At 45.0% G+C, this 25,371-nt stretch overlaps 1 protein-coding gene across 1 annotated transcript in view; it reads left to right on the top strand.

The window, feature by feature from the left end:
* XYLT1 (xylosyltransferase 1) overlaps nucleotides 1–25,371 on the top strand; it is a 171,008-nt gene that overhangs the window by 49,047 nt on the left and 96,590 nt on the right. Inside the window, exon 2 of the mRNA XM_087729433.1 lies at nucleotides 12,407–12,445. Coding sequence (XP_087585559.1) covers nucleotides 12,407–12,445 — 39 coding nt within the window. The remainder of the gene's footprint in view (nucleotides 1–12,406; nucleotides 12,446–25,371) is intronic.

The raw sequence follows: 25,371 nt of genomic DNA, 5'->3' as shown, positions 1-25,371 counted from the left end.
AATAGCTTGAAATAGATCTATACTAGTCTCCCTTTATTTATTTATCAGCACAAATAAAAATAAACACACACACACACACACACACATATATTAGCTCTGTCTGAAGACGTCTCCGTGGTCATGTGGCTGGCATGATTCAACGCTGAATGTGCACAGAACGCTGTTCCCTTCCCACCAAAGGTGGTTCCTATTTTTCTACTTGCATTTTGTACGTGCTTTTGAACTGCTAGGTTGGCAGAAGCTGGGACAAGTCACGGGAGCTCACTCCATTACACGGCACTAGGGATTCGAACCACCAAACTGCCGACCTTTCTGATCAACAAGTTCAGCATCCTAGCCGCCGAGCCACCTAACAACTGTGCTACTAACTTAACGAGGTGGCTCAGTGGTTAGGGTGTAGTACTGCAGGCCACTTCAGCTGACTGCTATCTGCAGTTCAGCGGTTCTAATCTCACCGGCTCAAGGTTGACTCAGCCTTCCATCCTTCCGAGGTGGGTGAAATGAGGATCCAGACTGTGGGGGCAATGTGCTGACTCTGTAAACTGCTTAGAGAGGGCTGAAAGCCCTATGAAGCGGTAGATAAGTCTAACTGCTATTGCTATTGCTATTAACAAATGCACCGGTTCCCTTAACGATGGTGGCTAAAGAAAGGTTGTAAGATGGAGCAAAGTTCTCTTAATGACGATCTGGCTTAGCCGTGGGAACTTGGGGCTCAATTGTGGTTTGCAAGTCGAGGACTACCATGCAGTCAGGCTGAAAACCGGGTCATAAGTCACTTCAAGACAATCATAATTTTCAACAGTCATTAAATCAAAGGTCATAAATTGACGGGTACCTGTAGCCAGATCTCACAAAGTGACCAATGCAGATTAAAAATGGTTTTTGTTTGGACACACAATTAGCATAAGCCTCCCGAGTGGGAGGAGCTTCTATGGGAGGCGGGACATCTTTGATCTCCCCATTGTTGATTGGATGAGGCTTTCCCATGGCCTGAATAACCATTTCCTTGGTCCGGGATGCTCAAGTTTGACGATATTTTCCATTTTAATGTTTATTCTAGCCCAGAGTTAATTGAGAGTCTGGCGGCATTCAACTTTCATAAATTATTATCGTTATTAATTCTTCCACCTGTATTGGTTTTCCACCCACAGAATCTTCTTTCTAAAGTCACGCCGTTTTCTTGCCTTTTCTTTTCTTTTTTTTCTTTTTTTTCAACGTGGGTTGAAAAACCCATTTAAACCATCGAGGGAATATATCATGCTAATGGGCTTAAAAATAATTCTCCCCTGAGAAAGGATTGGGCAGCATTGATTAAAATGCCTGGCGTTTGCTTGCGAGAATGATATTTTACATTCTCCAGGAGTTCAGCAGGAAGAAAAGCTGAATTGACATATCTATAAACAAGTTATTACTTTACTGGCAGGATAATTAGCTAAGAAAAGGCTCGGCGCACTCAGATACCTTGCTGCGGGAATTCAGCCTTTTTAAAAGGCAGATTTTTGCATAGCAGAACTTCCTGGATGGTGGGGTATTTTATTTTTAATCTCTCTCTCTCTCTCTCTCTCTCTCTCTCTCTCTCTCTCTCTCTCTCTCTCTCCCTCCCTCCCTCCCTCCCTCCCTCCCTCCCTCCTTCCCTCCCTCCGTGTGTGTGTGTGTGTGTGTGAAATGCCACTCGTGCATCATCATGAAATCTCGAGAACCGCAAAGCCTACACATCTGAAACGTGGCCTGTATGTTCCTCATTGCTTCTAGGTGCTTGCTAAGAAAGGTTTTTTTGAAATGGCCATTAGTATCATTAATATTTCTTATATTATTATTAACACCCTCTGATGCTAAAGAGTTAGACATTCTACTCCCCCTCCCCATCTGAAAAGAACTCTGTTCCGACTGCCACTTGGGCGTGGGAAGGGAGGAAAGGCAGGGAGGGAGGGAGGGAGGGAGGGAAGGAAGCAGAAAGGAAGGGAGGGAAGGAAGGAAGGAAGGAAGGAAGGAAAGAGAAAGAAAGGGAGGGGAGGAGGAAGGAAGGAAGGAAGGAAAGAGAAATAAAGGGAGGGGAGGAGGAAGGAAGGAAGGAAAGAGAAAGAAAGGGAGGGGAGGAGGAAGGAAGGAAGGAAGGAAAGAAGGAAGGAAGGAAGGAAGGAAGGAAGGGCACCAAATATCTCCTGGTTTGGTGCTTTGCTTCAAAGCAGCTTTTCCAGTGAAGCTTCCCCCTTCAGGACTCCACACTGAAACATTCATCCTGTGCGTTTGTGTGTTTTCTAAAATGAAGAATTTTATTTCAACAATCCCAACACAAAACGAAAACGAAAATAAAGACGATAGAATGACGAGAACGGGGGAAGAAGGGTTGTGGGTACAGAGAGGAAGGAAGAAAGAAAACCTGCATTATTCTCTGTGTTTTTTCGGCCCAGAAAAAAATAAAATCACAGCCACAACCTTCGTACTTGGCCAACCTAACAAAACACCGGCCATTTCTACAACAACAAGCTGCCAGCTGGGTTGGGATGCAGGCTGGAAACAGAGAGAGCAGAATCCAGCTGTGAAGGAGGGGAAGGTGGAAAAACTAAACATAAGTCAGGACTTCTGTCACCTCCCGTGGGGACTGAAAACAAAAGGTAGCTTGTCCTGTAAGTTCCGTTGTCTGTACAGGGAAATAAAAGAGAGATGTTTGCCAGAAGGTAGCAAGAAATAAAAGAGGAAATCCTCCTTTGGCCACAATGACTTCTGTTTGCTTTCTTAAGCCCCGTTGTTTTCTCCAACAATCCACAATGCGGGGTTTGCACAACAGGCTTGAGCCCAGCTCAAACAATCGACCCCTTGCTTAAGCCTAAGAACAGTGTGTGAAATTTCAGGTTGCTTCATCCTGCTGGGGTTTCCTTGTTTCTGCGTTGTCTTCCGTCATTCCGTCTGCCTCTTGTTTACCTGGGGAAGCTTTTGACGTTCGCGGTAGTCCTCGTTTTGTGCCAAGTGGGGAAGACCCGGAACTTGGAAAGCAGGCTGTGGTCACAACTTACGTGAGGGTTGGAGTGGTGCTCATGGCCCTTTACAAAAAGCTCAGAAACACTTCACACTCACACCTCTAATCCCACAAATTGTTCTCGGTGTGTCCAGTTATGGATCAGTGGACAACCATTTAAATGGGAGCCAGCTGTGTGCAGCAGCTGCCCAAAAAGCCAACACAGTTCTAGGCTGCATCAACAGAGAGATAGAATCAAGATCACGTGAAGGGTTAATACCACTTTATAATGCCTTGATAAGGCCACACTTGGAATCCTGCATTCAGTTTTGGTCGCCACGATGTAGAAAAGATGCAGAGACTCTAGAAAGAGTGCAGAGAAGAGCAACAAAGATGATTAGGGGACTGGAGGCTAAAACATGTCTTTTGTGACATCATCATGCTTGCTCAAAAGGGGTGGGGTTTGTTCTTTTAGCCAATCACGCGTGGCCACCACCCTCCCAACAGACATCTCTGATTTTTTGCTTCCATTTTTAATTTTATGACTGACAGAGGGGACGTAAACTACTCCCAAGTCAGCTGTGATTGGGATGCATCCAAGCCCAGGAAAATCAACAAGACAATGAACTCAATATTCAGTAAAGTCGACAAATAAATAAGGAAACGTTTAGGGAAATCAAGTCAGCCTCAAAATATTCAGTAAAGTCAACAAATAAACAAGGGAACATTTAGGAAAATCAACAAATGACTTTATTCCATAAAGTCAACAAATAAATAACAGAACATTTAGGAAATTTAAGTTAGCAACAAAATATTCAGTTAAGTCAACAAATAAACAAGGGAACATTTAGGAAAATCAAGTCAGCAACAAAATATTCCATAAAGTCAATAAATAAATAACAGAACATTTAGGAAATTTAAGTTAGCAACAAAATATTCAGTAAAATCAACAAATAAACAAGGAAACATTTAGGAAAATCAAGTCAGCAACAAAATATTCCATAAAGTCAATAAATAAATAACAGAACATTTAGGAAATTTAAGTTAGCAATAAAATATTCAGTAAACAAATAACTTGGCCTTCAGGAAAATAAACAGGCCAGTTTAAATAGCAGTCAAAAAACTGCCTCAAGTTGATTTCTGACTTTTTCCAACACAATAAAATACTAAAAAAAAAAAACCCCACCTTTTTCCATCCTGCATTCCCCCCCCTTTAATTTTTCATATCTTTATTTTCATTGTATTTTATGCTGCAATAAACTTTAGTAAAACTTTTAAAAAGAAAAAGAAACATGTGTCAGTTGCTTCTCCTCCATTGGCTGGATGTGTAGCCTATAAGTGCAACAATCGTGCTTTTTCACACGTGTGCCCAAATTCTAGGTTTTGCTTAGTGACCGTTAGGTTTTTGAGGAAGTCAGAGAAAAGCACAAACAGAAGTACTAGTTCCTTCCCTTCTTCATTACCTCTCCTCCCTTCCTCCCTCCCTTCCCTCCCTCCCTCCTTCTTTCTGTCCCTTCCTTCCTCTCTCCTCCTTCCTTCCTTCCTTCCTTCCTTCCTTCCTTCCTTCCTTCCTTCCTTCCTTCCTTCCTTCCTTCCTTCCTTCCTTCCTTCCTTCCTTCCTTCCTTCCTTCCTTCCTTGAGAGTACTTGAGAGACCGCCTGCTGCCAATTACCTCCCACAGACCCATTAGATCTCACAGGGTTGGCCGCCTCCGGGTGCCATCTACCAGCCAATGCCACCTGGCTATTACCCGGGGGAGGGCCTTCTCTGTGGCAGCTCCAGCCCTCTGGAATGAACTCCCCGCAGGGATCCGGACCCTCACCTCTCTCCAGGCCTTCCGAAAAGCCGTCAAAACCTGGCTTTGCCGGCAGGCCTAGGGGTGATGAGTTCCCTCCCCTCTTGACATGTATGGTTGTGCGACTGTTGTTTACTTTTATTATTTGTATTTTGTTTTTTATGTTCCCCTTTTTCCCCCTTGAATTGTTCGCCGCCCTGAGTCCTCCCGGAGAAGGGCGGCATACAAATAATAAAAATTCCAAATCCAATTCCAATTCTTTGTCTGTCCCTCCTTCTTCCTCCCTCCCTTCCTCTCTCCCTCCTTTCTTTTTTCTTCCTGTCCCTTCCTTCCTTCCTCTTTCTTTCTTTCTTTCTTTCTCTCTCTCTCTCTCTCTTTCTTTCTTTCTTTCTCCTGATCAGTGTCCAAGGTGAATAAGTTACACTGGCTAAGCAACAGAGCCATTCGACTTTTCCCCCCAAAGATAACGATTGTTATTTGAAATTCCTTGTTATTTGAGATTGCGGTTGCTAATTGGGTGTTTCTCAGATAGCGAGATGGGCTGATAGAATTGTTATAGGATTTTAAAGGAGGTTTTTCTCTATTAAATCATGCAACAAGCAGTCTCTGCTGATACATCTTTATAGGCCAAGTGGTGCAATAACCAAATTTACACAGAAGGGGTTTGCATGTCTAATATTGAAATCAGCACAATCTCTTTACTTGGCAAGGACGGGTTTACAAACTCTCACATTTCCAAGAATTTTGTCACAGGGAAGATAAGTCAAAGTAAACTTTAAAACGTGCAAGGAAAAAGTAAGAAAAAAAAACCCAGGAGATTGCTGAATTGTTCACCGTCTTGCGTGATGAAAAGTACTCGAAAGCTTGAAAATGTATACATCGTTTTGTTAACCTGATTAAGATGCTGTGTCAAGACCTTTGCAGATTTTTTTTACCATTGCTTTTTTTTTAGTTTGTTTTAAAAAAAAAACCTTTAGCAAAATGTGATTTGGAATTGCAAATTAGGGTTGGAACCCATTTGTATAGTCAGAGAAATGAGAAGCAATTTTTGGAAATCAGGGTTGCAACCAACATAGATATTATGGCCCACCAGCAGCCAGTAGAGTCGGCAGCAGATTCGGACAGTGAGGAGGTTGGGGAGGAACACGGGCCAGTCCTGGAGTCTGGGGAAGGCTCTGAGGAGGGCTCTGTGTTGGAGGCAGAGAGGGGGCCAGGGCCGTATGCCAGTTATCAGCTGCCTTCAGAGTCAGACATCAGTGAGGCAGAGGAACAGCTGGAGCCTGTTCCCAGTGTGCGCATGTGCAGAATTGCCAGACAAAATGAACAGTTAAGGAACCAGGGATGACTTGGGAGTAAGGCCAGATGATGAATGGCCCCTCCCAGAGGAAATAAAAGAGGAGCGAAACGGGAGTGGAGTTTGCAGGAAACAATTTGTTCATTCCCACATTCTTACCAAGTATTGCGGCATCTGAAAGATATCGGCCTGGCCGCTCTCCAAGACTGATAATGATCGGTAATTGTGAACTATCTTGAAAAAACTGTTGGCCAGGACTTTGCTGGAAAGGTAAAAGGTAAAGATGAAGGTTCCCTTCACACATATGTGCTAGTCGTTCCTGACTCTAGGGGGCGGTGCTTATCTCCCTTTCAAAGCCGAAGAGCCTGCGCTGTCCGAAAATGTCTCCGTGGTCGGCATGACTAAACACCAAAGGCACACAAAACGCTGTTACCTTCCCACCAAAGAGGTCCCTGTTTTTCTACTTGCATTTGTTACATGCTTTTGAACTGCTAGGTTGGCAGAAGCTGGGACAAGTTATGGGAGTGCTAGGGATTCGAACTGCTGAACTGCTGAATCTTTCTGATCGACAAGCTCGGTGTTTTAGCCACTGAGCCACTGCTTCCCTGGCAACTGTGTTGATAACTTAACAAATGCACCAATTCACTTAACGACTGTGGCTTGTAAAATGGATCAAAGTTTTCTTAATGACGACCTGACTTAGCCGGAGAGGAATTGATTGTAAATTAAATAAAAATGGGTTTATCGGGATGAGGACTCGGCTGCTGGGGAAGCCTAGTTCAGAATAGTAGAGGAGAGACATTTGAAACCCCCAAAGTCCCTGACCCCTAAGCCTTGCTCCTAATTCCTGAAAGGACCCCATTATATGGGTCAAGCATTTGTTCTCTGCCAGTCTACGCTGTAAAACTTCCCCCTTCCCTCTTTTCATTTCAACCTTGTTACTCCTGGCAGGGATTTTTTTTTAAAAAAAAAACTCTCTTTTTATTTCCAAGGCCGGCTAAATGGTAATCCAAGATGCTGAGACTCAGCTGCTGAATCCGTCCACTGTTTTATGGGAGCAGACCTGAAAGCTCGGAGCGAGGGGGGGTCTTTTCCAAAAGGCCAATTTCTCAACCCAAGGAGCAGGGAGCATGTGGGACAGGAAGTAGTTGCACGGCTCTGGCTGGCAAGGCTACACTTTTGTGAGGTTTCCCCCCCACCCCCTCTGCCGCGAGAGATGGCAGGAGGAAGTCTGAGGAAGTAGGGAAAAAGAAGCTATTCTCGGTGTCAGTGGGAGGCTTCGTGGAGGGTGGGCAGAGAGAGAGAGAGAGAGGGAGGGTGGGAGGGAGAGAGACGTGGTGGGAGAGAGACATGATTTGCTTTTTAAAGAAGTGGTGGAATTATATTCTTAGCTTTTGTCGACTGGCAAAGGGGAGGCTTTCATAGGAGCTCGGAGCTGCGGTGGGCATGGCAGTGGTTTTAAATAGAGTGGGTTTTGTGTGGAAGAGACTGATGCTCCTGCCAAGGGCTGGCCATCTGCCTTTCATTGAGGGGAAGGGCTCTGGAGCGGGAGGGGGAGAAGAGGAGAAGGAGGGGGAGAAGTGGAGGGGGAGGGAGGGGGAGGAGGAGAAGAGGAAGAGGGGGGAGAAGAAGAAGAAGAAGAAGAAGAAGAAGAAGAAGAAGAAGAAGAAGAAGAAGAAGAAGAAGAAGAGGAGGAGGAGGAGATGAAGAGGAGGAAGAAGAATTGAAGAAGAAGAAGGAAGAGAAGAAAGAAGAAGAGGAGGAGGAGGGAGAGGAAGAAGGAGGGGGAGGGAGAGGAGGGGATAAAGAAGAAGAGGAGGAGGAGGAATTGAAAAAGAAGAAAAAGAAGAGAGAAGAAGAGTGAGGCAAGGAGGAGGAGAAGAAGAAGGAAGAAGGAAGAAGGAAGAAGAAATAATAATGATCTTTGAGGTTTTGTAGGAAATGTCTTTCATATGAACTTACTCCTCCTTCTCCTCCTCCTCCTTCCCCTCCTCTTTCTCCTTTTCCTCCTCCTCCTTCTCCTCCTCCTTCTTTCATCCTCCTCTTCGCCCTCCCACCAATCCCGGTTACCTAGGTATGGAGGATGAGCCATCTTTATGGACACCTCATAGTACATTGAAATATAAATCCAATGAACTTCAAGTTCACACCCAAATGCTAATACGGCAGAATTTAAACCCAAGTTGAATTAAGGAGTTAAAGCAGTTCTTTGCTTTGTGAGTCTCGGAAGCACAGCTAGCAATGTCTCTCCAGGGTTGTGTGTCCAGTTTGGGGATTCAACTGGAGACCTCCCGCATGGAAAGATCCTACTCTCCCAGTGATCCACAACCTTATCTCTTCCTTGGTGTCTAAAGGAGATTAGAAAGTCCTCTTGGGGGGGAAACATTGTCTTGTTTCCACAAGTCTTACCTAAAACGTGGTTTGTTTATGGTTTAACACCTTCGGTAATCTCAGTTATTGAGAAGTTGGGTGGTTCGAGAGCAAGGAATCTTCCTTCTGTCAAAAGTGACCCATTTGGGGAGGATAAAGGTCACAACACGGGTTCGAGTCACTTAACAATGAAGTTTCTAGCCGCAATTGTAGGTGTTAACCAAAGGTGGCCTTCAGCCGATTCACACTGGCTCGGCCAAAGCAGTACTGAAAATCGCAGATGCGCCTGGCCACCTGCCCCAGCTCTATGCTCTCCTATTTAGGCATGTTTTCAAGCTCCCCCCCCCCATGTGTGCAAGCCATGCGTGAGTTCAAAGCGCATGCGTGGAAGGCCGAGCGCATGCGTGGAGGGGGTGCATGTGAGCGCACAAGCATGCACACTCACATTTGCGAACCGATAAAGTAAGTGAAGGCCACCCCTGGTGTTGTGAAGAACCACTTGTGTTTTGAATTTTTTCGGTTTTCCGTACTCTCTTTTCACCAGCTTGGGGAGCGTCTGCAGGGAGCATCGCCACAGATTGTGAAAAAATCACTTTCTTGGCTCCAACTGCGCCGCCCTCAAATTAACAGTGAATAGTTCCTAACGAAGTTTATCCTGCTAATGTAGCTGGTGACACCTGGCCTAGCAAATGATTACATTACTTCTCTTCTGGCAGGGCAACTTTGCTGCCAAAAGCCACGTTCAATATTCGGTGTCAGCTCTTTTCAATGGCCTTTTAAGATTTTAATGCAGAATTAAAATGAATGCATTTTTTTTTCCACCCAAATCCCAGCTCGGGCATAAAAGAAGGGGAAAAAATGTTCCAGGCTGCATAAGGGAGCTTCTTATGGATATAGAGAACCTAAAACATACAGTAGAATAATAGAGTTGAAAGGTATTTTGGAGGTCTTCTAGTCCAACCCTTTATATTGTTATAGAATGAAATAGAATAGAATAGAATATAACAGAGGAAAAATGGAATGGAATGGGGTAGAATAGAATAGAATAGAATAGAATAGATGGAAAATGGAATGGAATGGGGTAGAATAGAATAGAATAGAATAGAATATAAAAGAGAAAAGAATAGAATAGAACAGAATAGAACAGAACCTTGGAGGACTTCTAGTCCAACCCCCTGCTTAAGCAGGAACCCCTACACCACTTCAGACTAATGGTTAGAATAGAACAGAACAGAACAGAACAGAACAGAACAGAATAGAATAGAATAGAATAGAATAACAGAGTTGGAAAGGACTTTGGAGGTCTTCTAGCCCAACCCTTTATATTGTTATAGAATGAAATAGAATAGAACAGAGGAAAAATGGAATGGAATAGAATAGAATAGAATAGAATAGAATAGAATAGAACAGAACAGCACCTTGGAGGTCTTCTAGTCCAACCCCCTGCTTAGGCAGGAAACTCTACACCACTTCAGGCAAATGGTTAGAATAAAATAGAATAGAATAGAATAGAATAGAATAACAGAATTGGAAAAGACCTTGGAGGTCTTCCAGTCCAACCCCCTGCTTAGGCAGGAAACCCTACATCACTTCAGACAAATGCTTATCCAACTTAATGACCACTTAACAATCACAGTTCTTTGCTTAACAACCATGGCAAACAGGTTTTTTAAAAAACCAGGGTGTGACTCACTGAACCGCCTCACCTAAATCACAGAAATTCTGGTCTCGCTTGTCGTAGGTTGAGGACTACCTGTATTAGTAGCTGCTCATTAGTTCTGTTACCAACGCCTGGGAAGTCGGATGCCCCAATTCACTTTTCAGAACAGTTAAACAGAAATCTTTTTCGGTGTTTGTGGCTTTTTAAGAAGCAATTCCTTATTCCTTAAAGAAAAAAATCCTCCGGTGTTCTATTTTGTTCTGCGTTCAGAGTCCGATTGGGTTGAAGAATTTTTTGACTTGGCCTGGCTGAGAAAACTGTGCCTCCTTTCTCCCCACAAACTGTTTTGAAACAATTTGGGTTGCCATGGTGTAGAAAAGATGTGGAGACTCTAGGAAGAGTGCAGAGAAGAGTAACAAAGAGGAGGATTAGGGGACTGGAGGCTAAAACATATGAGGAACGGTTGCAGGAACTGGGTATGTCTAGTTTAATTAAAAGAAAGACTAGGGTAGACATGATAGCAGTCTTCCAATATCTCAGGGTCTGCCACAAAGAAGAAGGAGTCAAACTATTCTCCAAAGCACCTGAGGGCAGAACAAGAAGCAATGGGTGGAAACTAATCAAGGAGAGAAGCAACTTAGAACTGAGGAGAAATTTCCTGACAGTGGGAACAATTAATCAGTGGAACAGAAGTTGCCTCCAGAAGTTGTGAATGCCCCAACACTGGAAGCCTTAAAGAAGATGTTGGATAGCCATTTGTCTGAAACGGTATAGGGTTTCCTGCCTAGGCAGGGGGTTGGACTAGAAGACCTCCAAGGTCTCTTCCAACTCTGCTATTGCAATTATTCCCCCTTCTGATAACTGGCAACGCGTGTTCCATGGGGGCTAGAGGGCAGCCTTTAAAAATAGCCCCGAAAGTTTCAGATAATTGAAAAGCGAATTGCTGGACGGAGAACTGGGGACAGGACATTTGTTTTCACGAACAATTTTTTTTTAAGAATACTAGTTTTTAGCTATAGTGCGGGAGCCGTGGGGCAGAACGGGAAGAGTGGGGGAGGAGGAAGAAAAAGGGGTATTGTGGTTTTTGAAAAGCCTAAGAGTTGAAGTGGGAATGTTTATCAAAGCTCAGCCCAGGATTCAATGGGGGTAGTTACAGTTGTGCACAGTTCAAGGTCTCTCTATCCTGGTTACAATGGAAATTCGGTTGTATGTTTCAAGTCTTGCTTCTCCCTGACCCCGGTTAAATGGTTGGTTGGATTTATGAGGGCTGCACAAATTCATTTAGCATTTTAAGAGACCTAGCAACATTTTATTTTTATTTTTAAAAAAATCTATGCTGGGAAGCCAAAACGCTATTTAGATTGATCCACAAACACCCTGAAAGCTTCACTGGAGATCTTCCACCGAAATCTCCTTTTAAATGAAGCGCCTATCGCAGGCTCTTTCATCCCTCTGCTGCTTCCAACGTGGAAGCAAAAAAATGGGCAGGGGGGGTGCATGCGGGGAGTGGGGTCGCACGTGCATTATGGGTGCGGGCGCATGGGCGCACTGTTTAGCACGCTTACGGCATGAAAGGGGGAAAAAGGTTAGCCATCCCTGATATCAGTGGTGGGATTCAAATAATTTAACAACCGGTTCTCTGCCCTAATGACCAGCTGGGTAGGTATGGCTCAGTGGTCAAGATAATGGGTGGGCATGGCCAACTCAACATCACTCACATCGATGGGCGCTTCGCTTTAGCTGTTACAATGGAATAAGGGTTAACTGGAGAGGCAGTTTCTGTAAGCAGGACAATGAAGATGAGGCTAGAAACAACGCCAGAATGTTTCCTTCCTGCCTTGCTTACAGGATTAGCCCTGTAAAATGGGGAAAAACAAAAGGAGATTTCGTCCAACAACCGGTTCTCCCAACTGCTTAGAAAATTAACAACTGGTTCTCCCGAAGAGGTGCGAACTGGCTGAATCCCACCACTGCCTGATATATAGGCTGGAGAACAGCTGGTGGAACTGTACTCATTAACTGTAGTTCAGTCTCTATTGACCAATCAAGCTTTCTGAAAATAATTGAGCCGAGGTGGCGCAGTGGTTAGAGTGCAGTACTGCAGGCTACTTCAGCTGACTGCTAGTTCTGCAGTTCGGCTGTTCAAATCTCACCGGTTCAGGGTTGACTCAGCCTTCCATTCTTCCGAGGTGGGTAAAATGAGGACCCGGATTGTTGGGGGCAATATGCTGACTCTGTAAACCGCTTAGAGAGGGCTGAAAGCCCTATGAAGCGGTATATAAGTCTAACTGCTATTGCTATTGCTAATCAACTTTTGGTGTTCTTTTTCAGGATCCACCTCTGAACCCTGATAAAGGCTTCGAAGCACAGGTGAGTGTTGGCTCTTTCATTGCATACAAAAGGGTGAAAACGTGGTTTCAAATGACAGGATGTTTTGGGGAAGACTTCGGGATGTCGAAAGGGAAGGTCTCATCCCCATCATGGATGGAAGTTAGATTGCCTATAATGCTGGGTTTTTTTCCCCCTTCTAATTCAGGGGTGTCAAACTCGATTTCATTGAGGGCCGCATCAGGGTTGTGCTTGATCTCAGATGGGGGCGTGGCCAGGATGGGCATGGCCAACTCAACGTCACTCATGTTGGAGGCGCCTGTGGTGGCCTAAACGCTCTGCCAGTGAAAACAGGCTCCCAAGGTCCGTTTTTGGCTGCGCCGCCCTCCTGCAACCCTCTGCCAGCCAAAATGGAATGCGGGAGGGCTGCATGCAGTCCTGCGAGCCAGATCTAAGCACCCGGCGGGCCGGATCCAGCCCATGGCTCTTGTGTTTGACACCCCTATTCTAAGGTGATCATTATCAAAGTCCAGGAATCAAAGAAGAGCCGAGGTGGCACAGTGGTTAGAGTGCAGTACTGCAGCACCACTTCAACTGACTGCTATCTGCAGTTCGGCGGTTCAAATCTCACCGGCTCAAGGTTGACTCAGCCTTCCATCCTTCCAAGGTGGGTGAAATGAGGACCCAGATTGTGGGGACAATATGCTGACTCTATAAACCGCTTAGAGAGGGCTGAAAGCCCTATGAAGCGGTATATAAGTCTAACTGCTATTGCTATTGCTTTGCAAGGAAGGCTCTCTAATAGACTACCAAAACTGGTCATGTAGGAAGAAATTTTAGACAGTCCAAGCATGGCTGCCATCTAGTGGACAGGTGGATTTATGCAGCCCTGATGTGATAGTGCTAAGGCCTGTACTTTAACTGGTCTGATTAGTCATCAGTCACTCCTTTGGGTTAAAACCTGGCTCCTAATATCTTTGTAAGTTACAGTTCGTTTAGTAACTGTTTGAAGTTTCAACAGCACAAAGAAAAGGGGAATGATGACCGTTTTTTACACTTGCAACTGTTGCAACTCCCCAAGGTCACATGATCGAAATTCAGACACTTGGCAAATGGATATTTTAAGACTAGGTCACGGTAAAGGTTCCCCTCGCACTTATGCGCTAGTCGTTCCTGACTCTAGGGGGCGGTGCTCATCTCCATTTCAAAGCCGAAGAGCCAGCGCTGTCCGAAAATGTCTCCGTGGTCATGTGGCTGGCATGACTCAACGCCGAAGCCGCACGGAGCGCTCTTTCCTTCCCACCAAAGGTGGTCCCTATTTTTCCACTTGCATTTTTTACGTGCTTTTAAACTGCTAGGTTGGCAGAAGCTGGGACAAGGAACGGGAGCTCATTCCATTACCCGGCGCTAGGGATTTGAACCGCTGAACTTGCTGACCTTTCTGATCGACAAGTTCAGCGTCTTAGCCACTGAGCCACTCCGTCCCTTATTTTAATACCAGTGGACTTCAACTCCCAGAGTTCCTCAGCCAGCTTTTTGAAGTCCCCAGCCAGGAGTTGAAGTCCACAAGTCTTAACGTGGCCAAAGTTGGACACTCCTTCAATAAAGCAAGACACCAACGATGGAATTTTATGTACATGTTTTTATATCTTGCAGCTTGGAGGCTTAAATCAAAGCCCGCTTGGCGCAGAGATAGGATGCGTGTCTATTTTTTATAGGCTTCCTTTCCCATGGTGAAATTCAAATTTTTTTACTACCGGTTCTGTGGCGTGGCTTGGTGGGCGTGGCATGGTGGACATGGTAGGGGAAGGATACTGCAAAATCTCCATTCCCACCCCATTCTTGGGCCAGCCAGAGGTGGCATTTTCTGGTTCTCTGAACTACTCAAAATTTCCACTACCAGTTCTCCGAACTACTCAAAATTTCCACTACCGGTTCTCCTAAGTACTCAAAATTTCCACTACCGGTTCTCTGAACTACTCAAAATTTCTTCTACCAGTTTTCCGAACTACTCAAAATTTCCACTACCGGTTCTCCGAACTACTCAAAATTTCCACTACTGGTTCTCCTAACTACTCAAAATTTCCACTACCGGTTCTCCTAACTACTCAAAATTTCCACTACCGGTTCTCTGAACTACTCAAAATTTCCACTACCAGTTTTCTGAACTACTCAAAATTTCCACTACTGGTTCACTGAACTACTCAAAATTTCCACTACCAGTTTTCTGAACTACTCAAAATTTCCACTACCGGTTCTCCGAACTACTCAAAATTTCCGCTACCGGTTCTCCTAACTACTCAAAATTTCCACTACCGGTTCTCTGAACTACTCAAAATTTCCACTACCAGTTTCCCGAACTACTCAAAATTCCCACTACTGGTTCACTGAACTACTCAAAATTTCCACTACCAGTTTTCTGAACTACTCAAAATTTCCACTACCGGTTCTCCGAACTACTCAAAATTTCCACTAACAGTTTTCCGAACTACTCAAAATTTCCACTACCGGTCCTCCAAACTACTAAAAATTTCCACTACCAGCTTTTCGAACTACTCAAATTTTCCCCTACCGGTTCTCTGAACTACTCAAAATTTCCGCTACCGGTTCTCCAGAACCTGACATAACCGGCTGGATTTCACCCCTGATCCTTTCCCCTTTTACGGTTGGGCTGAAGTCAGTTTACAGGCAAATGCAACAGGAATGGCGAAATCCAACTGCCCCCCCCCACAAAAAAAAATCTGCTAATGCTTGGCTTCTCCTAGCACCATATGTAGAACAAAGCTTTACAGGCGTCTGTAATTAAGTAATAATCAACAACTTTCAAGAGGCTGAGTCACGAAGACCTATTAAAGACCTATTAAAATGGTTCATTGAAAGGTAATTCATAACAGCAAGGATTTAGCTTGTAATTAGTCTTAGAATGGGACGTTCTTTGATGCTGGAAGTCAAATTCTCCAGGATCTTAGCTTCCAGTAAACAAGCCAACACTTTGCTGCAAATTTTACAATTTTCTCCATGCTTGTTCTGTGGGATTCTTCCATTTCAAATTACAGGCAGTCCTCGTTTAGCGACTGTCTCATTTGGCGACTGTCTGGATTGACGGCAGGGAATGGGGAAGCCATTTGGCGAACAATCCTTGCGTTTACAACCTTCGCAGGTCCAGGAAAGCAAATGGAAATTAAAGCCACGTTATAAACACAAGATGGAGTTTCGCTTAGTGGCTCCTTTGCTTAATGACTGAGGGGTGTGTCCCAATTGCGGTGGCTCTGTGAGGATGGGCTGAAAAGAGATGTGATATGAAGACAACAAAGTGTTCCGACTTTGGCTTGCTAGAAAGAAGTAATTTGGCAGCTTCTTGGTTTTAACGTCAGGATACCTGACCAAGGAAGTATCTGCAGTTTATTCCCCCCCCCCCCCCCCATGAATTCAGCTTGTCTGTGGAAAGTCAGAGATCTGGAAAGCTGCCAGCTAGGAAAATCAAAGGTCTGGAGGGACATTGGGAACGAAGACTGTGAAAATCTTGCATTGCAGTTTCATTGAAGTCTTCTTTCCCTGTTGTTATTCTTAGCTAGCCGATAACCTGCGTTTGCCCCGGTATTTATTTATAGGGGGGAAATGTCTGAACCAAATGTAATTTCTAATGTTGCATTTTCCCCTTAACAGAGGGAGCCCCCTTGTGGACTACTGTGAAGCCGTTACCATGGCAAATCCACTGCGCTGTACAGTAGAAGCCATTCTACGGCAGTACAGTAGAAGCCATTTGAAGGCACAACAGGCTATATCTTAACAGAACACACACCCTGAGGGGCTTTAGGGGTGTCTTTACCACACACAGTATTTGTTTCCAGAGAGTAAGACATCTGTGTTCGAAGTTTGGTTGAAATTACTTGAGGTGTTCAGAGTTATGCTGGGACATACATACACAGAGCCAGATAGATAGATGGATGGATGGATGGATGGATGGATGGACGGACGGACGGACGGACGGACGGATGATGATGGATGGATGGATGATAGATGGATGATAGATAGATAGAGACAGACAGACAGACAGACAAGATAGATAGATAGATAGATAGATAGATAGATAGATAGATAGATAGATAGATAGATATGATAGATTAGCTAGCTAGATAGATAGCTAGAGAGAGAGAGAGAGAGAGAGACAGACAGACAGACAGACAGACAGACAGACAGAGTTTTGAGCATTTGGTGGATTTCTGTCAAATTCCCTTAACAGATAGTCCTGACTGATGACTACAATTGAGCCCAAATTTCTGTCGCTAAGTGAGACAGCAATTAAGTGAATTTTGCCCCATTTTACGACCTTTTTTGACACTGTTGTTAAGCAAATCTGGTTGCTAGTGAGAAGGTCGCAAAAGATCATCAAATGACCCCAGGACACTGTAGCCATCATAAAAATATAAACTATGAGTCAGTCTGAATTTTGATCACGTCATCATGGGGATGCCGCCATCATCATAAGTGTGAAGGACATTAGAAGGAGGGCGTAAATATTGAGGATTAAAGGCAGCAGCTTCCGTGAGCAAGTTGAAAAGAACTTGATCTCATTATATAAAATGAATCTGAAAAAAAATTTAGCACCAAATTAAATGCAGGGAACATAATTAAAGCCGTCAATACTTGGGTTGTTCTGATTATTCAGTATACTGCAGGCGTAATTGATTTGGGCAGAAGCTGAATTGGACATTCTTGATTGGAAAACAGGAAAATTAATGACTGAGAATCAGGTTTCCTTTCCAAGCAGCCACGCTCCCTGGCTTGGCTTTGTCAGAAATAAAGGTGGGAGGGGATTACTCTTAAGTAAAGCCAGGAACAGAAGGGAAACACAATTTGGAGCCCAGCGCGAGATCGCTACGAGGGATGTCGGTACAAAAAAGAACTTGGGAAGATCACGGAATCCAAAGAACCGTTGCAAAAGAGAAGCCGCCCGATGAATGCCTGCAGCCGATCCAACTCGCTCCGTGGCCCTTACACATAACCGTCGAAGGGAAACCGGATCCTAGTTTGACCTGGCCCGCGGCTGTAAAATTGGAATTTCTTGAAAAGGGGAGCAGGGAAACAATCGTCTCAGCGCAAGGGCATGAGTGCGCCAACTCAACTGGCATCATCCAAGGCCAGAACGGAAGGTCTTTCGAATGATAGCAGAATGGCAGTTAGAAGTAAGGTGGTCAAAGGTGAAACTGGAGACCATCTCATTGGTGACTGTAGCCCCATGACCATGTTCCTCCAGGCCTTCCTGTCCTCTACCATCCTCTGGAGTCCATTGAAGCGCATGCCGATTGCTTCGGTGACTCCATCCAGCCACCTCCTTCTCTGCCGTCCCCTTCTTCTTTTGCCCTCCATCGTTCCCAGCATGAGGCTCTCCTCCGGTGAGTCCTTCTTCCTTCTCATTAGGTGGCCAAAGTCTTTGAGTTTCCTCTTCAGGATCTGGCCTTCTAAAGAGCAGCCAGGGTGGATCTCCTCTAGGACTGACCGGTTGGATGGCCTTGCAGTCCTTCTTCTTCTGCCCTCCATCATTCCCAGCATGAGGCTCTTCTCCAGGGAGTCCTTCTTCCTTCTCATCAGGTGGCCAAAGTCTTTTGAGTTTCCTCTTCAGGATCTGGCCTTCTCAAGAGCAGCCAGGGTGGATCTCCTCTAGGACTGACCGGTTGGATGGCCTTGCAGTCCTCTTCTTCTGCCCTCCATCATTCCCAGCATGAGGCTCTTCTCCAGGGAGTCCTTCTTCCTTCTCATTAGGTGGCCAAAGTCTTTGAGTTTCATTTTCAGGATCTTTGGGGTGGGGGAGAGAGCAAATATCCTTGATCCCAGCAATAAACAGCAAGCAGTCAGTTAAATTTGATCCAAATCAGTTTGGAAGCAACCTTTCAAAGTGGAATTTTCTTTCCACACAAGGTTGAAAAACCCCCGGGAAGGTGTGACTTGACAGCTGGAGGGAATAGAAGTTGTCACTTTTTTAAAAAAAACGGCATCAAAGTAATGACCAGAATAGACTTTTGCCGCCCCCCCCCTTTTCTGAATACATTCATCCCCATCAAAGGGAGACTTCTTCACAGTTTTGACCTTTTTGAAAATTGCCGGCTTGAGATTAAAGCGACGGACATTCGGTTTTTTGGGGGACTTGCCAGTCGGAAGGCAAAATTGTCGAATTGTTGAAATCCAATTTGGACGGTGACCTTGAGGGCCACTCGGGGAAGTTACACACCCAGCCAAGATGGGTGACTCAGAATTGGCCAGTCAAGGGCCAAAACAAACAGTCTACATGAGCAACCAAACTTGGGATTTTCCAGACTGGAAGGGGGGGGGGCTGGTCTAGTCTACAGCTATTCCAAAAATATCTGCCTTTCCTCTTTGCCCATTCTCTTTTGAGTTCGACGAACGAGAAGTGCATTTGAAATGTCTTCAAAAGAGGATAGAAGACTGGGTAGCATTTTCCTGGATGGAAAATGAGATTAGAATTAGAATAACAGAGCTGGAAGGGACCTTGAAAGCTGGAGAATTCTGGGAGTTGAAGTCCACAAGTCTTAAAGTTGCCAAGTTTGAAGACCTCTGTGCTAGGAATTGCTGTTGTTGTTGTTAGTTGCAAAGTCGTGTCCGACCCATCGCGACCCCATGGACAACGTTCCTCCAGGCCTTCCTGTCCTCTACTATCCTCTGGAGTCCATTGAAGCTCACACTGACTGCTTTGGTGACTCCATCCAGCCACCTCCTTCTCTGTCGTCCTCTTCTTCTTTTGCCCTCCATCTTTCCCAGTATGAGGCTCTTCTCCAGGGAGTCCTTCTTCCTTCTCATTAGGTGGCCAAAGTCTTTGAATTTCCTCTTCAGGATCTGGCCTTCTCAAGAGCAGTCAGGGTGGATCGCCTCTAGGATTGACCGGTTGGATGGCCGTGCAGTCCTTCTTCTTCTGCCCTTCTCTTTCCCAGCATGAGGCTCTTCTCCAGGGAGTCCTTCTTCCTTCTCATTAGGTGGCCAAAGTCTTTGAGTTTCCTCTTCAGGATCTGGCCTTTTAAAGAGCAATCAAGGTTGATCTCCTCTAGGAGTGAACGGTTGGATGGCCTTGCAGTCCAAGGGACTCGCAGAAGTCTTCTTCTCGCAGAGTTCAAAGGCCTCCATTCTTTGACGCTCAGCCTTCCTTATGGTCCAACTTTCACAGCCAAACATTGCACCTGGGAAAACCATAGCCTTCACTATATGCACTTTTGTTGCTAGGAAGTAGATAAGTAATTCCGAGCCGAGGTGGCACAGTGGTTAGAGTGCAGTACTGCAGCGACTTCAGCTGACTGCTAAGCTGCAGTTCAAATCTCACCGGCTCAAGGTTGACTCAGCCTTCCATCCTTCCGAGGTAGGTAAAATGAGGACCCAGACTGTGGGGGCAATATGCTGACTCTGTAAAGCGCTTAGAGAGGGCTGAAAGCCCTATGAAGCGGTATATAAGTCTAACTGCTATTGCTATTGCTAATTCAAGGTGAGTTGGACTTTGCTTGCAGCTACGCAGAGATTCTAGGCTTATCGCTCTTTTAACTCTGCCCACAAGTTCTGCCACTGCTTTTACAATACTCCCAATGCCAGCCTTTGCAGAATACAAAGCCAGTCAGATGTACATTGTTTGCATAAATTTAGGACTTTGGAAATAAAAATTTCAAGACCCTTAATTTGGGGAGGGGAGCAGGAAGGGAGTCAGCAAAGGGAATGAGGAAGTCTTTAACTTCTAAAGGTAAAGGTTCCCCTCGCACACATGTGCTAATCATTCCTGACTCTAGGAGGCGTTGCTCATCTCCATTTCAAAACTGAAGAGCCATCGCTGTCTGTAGATGTCTCCGTGGTCATGTGGTCGGCATGACTCAATGCTGAAAGTGCACAGAACACTGTTCCCTTCCCACCAAAGATGGTTCCTATTTTTCTACTTGCATTTTTAACATGCTTTCGAACTGCTAGGTTGGCAGAAGCTGAGACAAGTCACGGGAGCTCACTCCATTACTCAGCGCTAGGGATTCGAACCGCCGAACTGACAATCGATTCTGATCGACGAGCACAGCGTCTTAGCCACTGAGCCACCGCATCCCCAAATGCAATTAATCCTGTAGACATTAGAAAGGAGAAGGCATGTATCTGGGAAAATAATTTGTAAACAATAACGGTTCTGTTGTTTGTTTTTTAAAAAAGCAGCTTTTCCATTTATTTCTTTCATGATGCACAATTATTTATTCATCTTAAGTACCATCGCAAGCCTTGAGTTTTTGAGAATGAGTCAGGCTGCAAATCTAACAGTCAGTTCTATAAATCAGTGTGTGCTTAAGCAGATCCTTCAAGCGAGGCTAAAAATAGCCGGGGAACTGTTTTCTTTTTTAAATGCTTTGTATCTTTTTAAGAAAGCAAAATATTTGTACATTTGGGCCCTGTGATACTAGCAATATCTGCTTTACACTTAAATGGCACCTCTAGGAAAGCGATGTTCGGGTTTGAGTGCATTATAAGCTTTACTAATAATCGGTTGAAAGCTGTTGTAGATTTACTGGAAAATAGGTTTTTGGAAAATGTCCCTTAATATGGTCCTTCGACAGGGGAATAATATTAAAGTACAAATGGGGGGGGGGGACCAGCTCAGTCTATATGGACACCATTTTCTATGCAGTCCCAAAATGGATTAATAACGGGGAATATTTGTAGTTCAGAGTTGAATTATGGAGACCAAAAGTACAGGATTCAAAGGTCCCACTGTAAGGTCCCGTCTTCACCAATGCTCCGTGCAGGCTGTGCATGGGGGGAATTCTTTTGCGTCTGTTTGCCTCCGAGCGGCGCGATGATGACCTCTGGTATTGTTCCTGCGAATGTAACGGAGCGTAGGGGTCTCTGCGCTCACGCTGGCACACAAATCCTACATGCTGTCAGTGGTGGGTTTTTTTTAGCCTTGGAAAAATACAAGCCGGCCGATATTTCAGAGGTCAGAGTAGGATACATGAAGGAGCCTCTTCTACGGGATTCTAACGGGCTGTCCGTTAGCAACAAGAGGTTGCAAGGAAATCCAGATTTAAAGGATTCCCTTGTGTGGCGAGGATTCCTAAATTTGTCCCAGAGGCCCATAATGCAGAGCCCAGCATGGGAGGGAAGATCTTGGAGTCCTAGTGGGCAACCGTTTAAATAGGAGCCAGCCGTGTGCAGCAGCTGCCAAAAAAGCCAACACAGTTCTAGGCTGCATCAACAGAGGGATAGAATCAAGATCACGTGAAATGTTTATACCACTTTATAATGCCTTGATAAAGCTACACTTGGAATATTTGCATTCAGTTTTGGTCGCCACAATGTAGAAAAGATGTGGAGACTCTAGAAAGAGTGCAGAGAAGAGAAACAAAGAGGATTAGGGGAATGGAGGCTAAAACATATGAGGAACGGTTGCAGGAATTGGTTATGTCTAGTTTAATGAAAAGAAGGACTAGGGGAGACATGATAGCAGTCTTCCAATATCTCAGGGGCTGCCACAAAGAAGAGGGAGTCAAACTATTCTCCAAGGCACCTGAGGGCAGAACAAGAAGCAATGGGTGGAAATTAATCAAGGAGAGAAGCAACTTAGAACTAAGGAGAAATTTCCTGACAGTGAGAACAATTAATCAGTGGAACAACTTGCCTCCAGAAGTTATAAATGCTCCAACACTGGAGGTTTTTAAGAAGATGTTGGATAACCATTTGTCTGAAGTGGTGTAGGGTTTCCTGCCTAGGCAGGGGGTTGGACTAGAAGACCTCCAAGGTCCCTTCCAACTCTGTTATTCTATTCTATTCTATCCTATCCTATTCTACTAAATAAACTGTTGTAAGTCAAAGGCTACCTATATGTGTTATTTCTGTCCAACAACCACCTCCCTAGTCATGTTACCTCAGATATTACATTGACTCCAACAAGTGCAGCCATTCATGAACGTTTTGGGCAAATTTCAACAGTGAGGTCAACAGCCCCAGGCCTGCCGGAACAGCCAAGTTTTTACAGCTTTCCTGAAGGCGATACCGCTCACCTTATATTATTTCCCCTTCTATTGTATTTCATTTGGATTTCACCATTCTTAACCTTCTTATTTTACTCATAACTATTATTTTTTGAGTTTTGTTATATTCCTTCATTGATCTTTGTTTCTTTCCTCCATCCACCTATACCATTTATCCCATATCTGTTAGAATTCTGATTCTTCTTTTCCCTGGATTTCTTTAGTTAGTTTGTCCATTTCAGCACAATCCATAACCTTTCTTATTATTTCATCTTCGCTTGGAATTAATTTGTTTTTCCATTTCTGGGCCAAGGCAATCCTTGCCGCCGTAATGATATTACATTGACTCTTAACAAACTCAACCATTCAATGATGTTTTGGGCAAATTTCTATGTAAAAAGGGATGTTTTGTTTCTTTTTTTTAAAGCGTTCCTCTTTTGGATGAAGGAGATCTTTCTCCCTTTGCTTACCATTCCATGGAAGCCCCAAGTGTGTTGACAGAAGATGACTATAAAAAAAGACAAAAAGTCAACTTCTGGTTCCTTACACCAGAAAGTGACAAATTTCACAAGAAGCCATGGGTGGAAACTAATCAAGGAGAGAAGCAACCTAGAACTAAGGAGGAATTTCCTGACAGTTAGAACAATTCATCAGTGGGACAGCTGGCCTCCAGAAGTTATAAATGCTCCAACACTGGAAGTTTTTAAGAAGAGGTTGGATATCCATTTGTCTGAAGTGGTGTTAGGGTTTCCTGCCTAGGCAGGGGGTTGGACTAGAAGACCTCCAAGGTCCCTTCCCACTCTGTTATTCTATTCTATTCTATTTGTAGCCAGATCCCTTCATCTGCTCCCTTCATCTGCTCCCTTCATCTGGCAACTCTACGCATGCGCACACTGGGAACAGGCTCCAGCTGTTCATCTGCCTCACTGCTGTCTGACTCTGAAGGCAGCTGATAACTGGCATACGGCCCTGGCCCCCTCTCTGCCTCCGACACAGAGCCCTCCTCAGAGCCTTCTCCAGACTCCAGGACTGGCCCATCTTCCTCCCCAACCCTCCTCACTGTCCGAATCTGCTGCCAGCTCCAGTGGCCACCGCAACGTTAACAGCATTTAGATTAGACCCTTAAAGTTTTCCTTTCGCGCACATTTCTTTCTTTCTTTGGTCTGAGCATTTCTTCGTTTAATCAGCCTGATCCAGCAACCCATCTGTAAAGAGGGAGGGGGGTGGAATTGAGCTTTCTTTTTAATTATCCTTGCTTTGCTTGCCGTTAAGAATTCCCAATCGGGCTGTTTGCAAAAAGATGCCAAAAAACTGGCATTGTTCTTTAATTAGCTGCTGTAATTGTTTCAGCGTAATCTCCATGATTAGCGGCAGCATTAAATACAGCCTCAAGAAAAGGCCTGCCCTCTTAGACACGGCCTCCGGAGGGGCATCCTATACAATCAATTAGATGCTGGCTAGTTTGGGTTGAGGAGTTGGAGAGGGGGGCGGAAGAGTTTTGAGAAGGGGCACCCGCACTACAGGACAGATGGCTTCACAATTGGACTGTGGGATGCGGTGGCTCAGGGGCTAAGACGCTGAGCTTGTTGATCAGAAACATCAGCAGTTCAGCAGTTCGAATCCCCAGCGCCGCGTAACGGAGTGAGCTCCCGTTGCTTGTCCCAGCTTCTGCCAACCTAGCAGTTCGAAAGCACGTAAAAAAAATGCAAGTAGAAAAATAGGAATCACCTTTGGTGGGAAGGTAACAGCATTCTGTGCGCAGTGGTTAAATGCAGCACTGCAGGCTACTGCTAGATCAGCAGGTCAGCGGTTCAAATCTCACCGGCTCAGGGTTGACTCAGCCTTCCATCCTTCCGAGGTGGGTAAAATGAGGACCCAGATTGTTGGGGGCAATATGCTGACTCTCTGTAAACCGCTTAGAGAGGCCTGAAAGGCCTATGAAGCGGTATATAAGTCTACTGCTATTGCTATTGCTTTCGGCATTGTGTCATGCCGGCCACATGACCACGGAGACGTCTTCGGACAGCGCTGGCTCTTTGACTTTGAAACGGAGATGAGCACCATCCCCTAGAGTCGGGAATGACTAGCACATATGTGCAAGGGGAACCTTTACCTTTATCTTTTAGCTGCCACTATCAGAAACTGGGCCGGAATAGCAAAATCTCTATGGTGCAGGGATCGCCTTGATTGGCGATTGTTCCCTTAACAGTTACGCCGACCTCAGAAAAAAATGACTTTGGGACCCATCGTCAAAGTTACGATTTTCACATCACAGAGAGAGAGACAGAGAGAGAGAGACAGAGAGAGAGACAGAGAGAGACAGAGAAAGAGACAGAGAGAGAGCCAGAGAGAGAGACAGAGAGAGAGACAGAGAGAGAGAGACAAAGAGAGACAGAGAAAGAGACAAAGAGACAGAGAGAGAGGCAGAGAGAGAGACAGAGAGACAGAGAGAAACAGAGAGAGACAGAGAGACAGAGACAGAGGGTGAGAAACAGAGAGAGAGACAGAGACAGAGACAGACAGACAGAGAGAGAGACAGAGAGAAAGAGAGAAACAGAGAGACAGAGAGACAGAGACAGAGGGTGAGAAACAGAGAGAGACAGACAGAGACAGACAGACAGAGAGAGAGAGACAGAGAGAAAGAGAGAAACAGAGAGAGAGACAGAGAGAGAGACAGAGACAGACAGAGAGAGAGAGAGAAACAGAGGGAGAGACAGAGAGAAACAGAGAGAGACAGAGAGACAGACAGAGACAGAGAAACAGAGAGAGAGAGACAGAGAGAGAGAGACAGAGCGAGAGAGACAGAGAGAGACAGAGAGAGAGAGAGAGACAGAGAGAGACAGAGACAGAGAGAGACAGACAAAGAGACAGACAGAGACAGAGACACAGAGACACAGAGAGAGACAGACAGGCAGAGAGAGAGAGGGGGAGGGAGGGAAGGAGAATGGAATCCAATTTAGGTGCCTCAGC

This window comes from Thamnophis sirtalis, unplaced genomic scaffold, assembly GCF_051295495.1.
Source record: "Thamnophis sirtalis isolate CommonGarterSnake01/CBP01778 unplaced genomic scaffold, rThaSir2_p1.2 scaffold_14, whole genome shotgun sequence".
NCBI classification, from domain to species: domain Eukaryota; kingdom Metazoa; phylum Chordata; class Lepidosauria; order Squamata; family Natricidae; genus Thamnophis; species Thamnophis sirtalis.
Note: the sequence above shows the minus strand (reverse complement) of the source record. Positions and strands in the feature narration are given on the sequence as shown.